Source organism: Aplysia californica, unplaced genomic scaffold, assembly GCF_000002075.1.
Source record: "Aplysia californica isolate F4 #8 unplaced genomic scaffold, AplCal3.0 scaffold00224, whole genome shotgun sequence".
In the NCBI taxonomy this organism is placed as follows: Eukaryota; Metazoa; Mollusca; class Gastropoda; order Aplysiida; family Aplysiidae; genus Aplysia; species Aplysia californica.
Window position 1 is genome coordinate 416530 of NW_004797494.1, and position 1302 is coordinate 417831.

The 1302-nt window shown below is 41.4% G+C and overlaps 1 protein-coding gene across 1 annotated transcript in view; it reads right to left on the bottom strand.

Moving 5' to 3' along the window:
• LOC101846819 (hemagglutinin/amebocyte aggregation factor) overlaps positions 1 to 1302 on the bottom strand; it is a 13063-nt gene that overhangs the window by 8892 nt on the left and 2869 nt on the right. The window contains exon 3 of the mRNA XM_005099741.3: positions 588 to 719. Coding sequence (XP_005099798.1) covers positions 588 to 719 — 132 coding nt within the window. The remainder of the gene's footprint in view (positions 1 to 587; positions 720 to 1302) is intronic.

Genomic DNA, 1302 nt, shown 5'->3' on the forward strand with positions numbered 1-1302 from the left:
AGAAAGACAAGTAAACAAGCTTTAAGATGATACCAATAACTCTACATGCCCAAAAATTGATGAGAGCCTGATTCCACCACGAGGCCTCACATTTTATTTTATAAATTGCAATTTCTCTATCAGGTTGTGATGCTTCAATTTGGTTAAGAAATATTTTATGGAAATTTGCGATCTAAATGTTGAGATAGGCACAACCGCCAATCCCACCCAGTTCCCCTCTCTCTCCCCTCCCAAAAAAACAGCAACCAAACCCCCTCCCCCCCCAAAAAAAAACAAAAAAAAAAAACAACAACAACAACAACAACAAACAACAATAAACAAACATAAAACACATTATCTAGAAACGATTGTTTAAAAAAAGGAAACAGTTTTTTTCTCCTCCCCAACCCCCCCCCCCCTCCCCCAAGTTCTCTTCCCCTCAGTAACATTTTATTTTGTGGACCGACGATTTTATATATTTTACACTACTCGATATCCATCTAACATTGACACAGTGCTAGCATCTTTATAATCATCGTACAAATCTCTGGCTCATACACAAACTTGTTCAGAATCCTCCTAACTTCCAGGCTAAAGAACCGACTTACTTCCAGGATTGCAGCAATAAAACTTGTATCGCCTGTCTTCATAGTGGTTGTCATGGTAACTGGACAGGCCGCTGATGATTTTGTCACCGGGACATTGGAACTCCAGGATCCCATCCATGTCGTTGGCATAGGCTGAGGAACAGACGATAATATTATCTCAGTGATTATTTTAATTTTAAATAATATTCAGTTCTAAGGTTGTTCCCGCATCCGATCCCGACATTTAGGATTGCTTTGTTAGTGAAACAACTTCCTGGGCCTTCGGCATATTGCGGTAGGGTGGCCAGTTCCTTCCTTCGCCGCCTTTACTTCTCCTACTCAAAGTCAGGTACCCATTACTGCTGGGTGGGCAGGCTCGAACCCGGACTTTCCACTTCGGAAACGAGCGCCCTGACCGCTCCACCACCACACCCTCAGTTATAGTTGACGCATATGTACATTTGGTCGGTAGACCAAAGCTTCATGTTGCATGGCTGAACTAGTTTTGGACAAAAAAAAGCACTTTGCATTTGTCAAAGAAAACTGGGTTTTTTTCTTTCTTAAGGACTTTAATATCCCACTTGATAGTCGGAGTCAATCCCAAAGCGGTGACTTGTCCCAGTAGAAAGGAAAAAAAAAAATAAACGAAGGAAGGCCCGGCTGTTGTGATACACCTATGTAAACACAGCGTAAATATATTATTATTAGTGTCAGATTCATGTTTATTAGCTCCCCC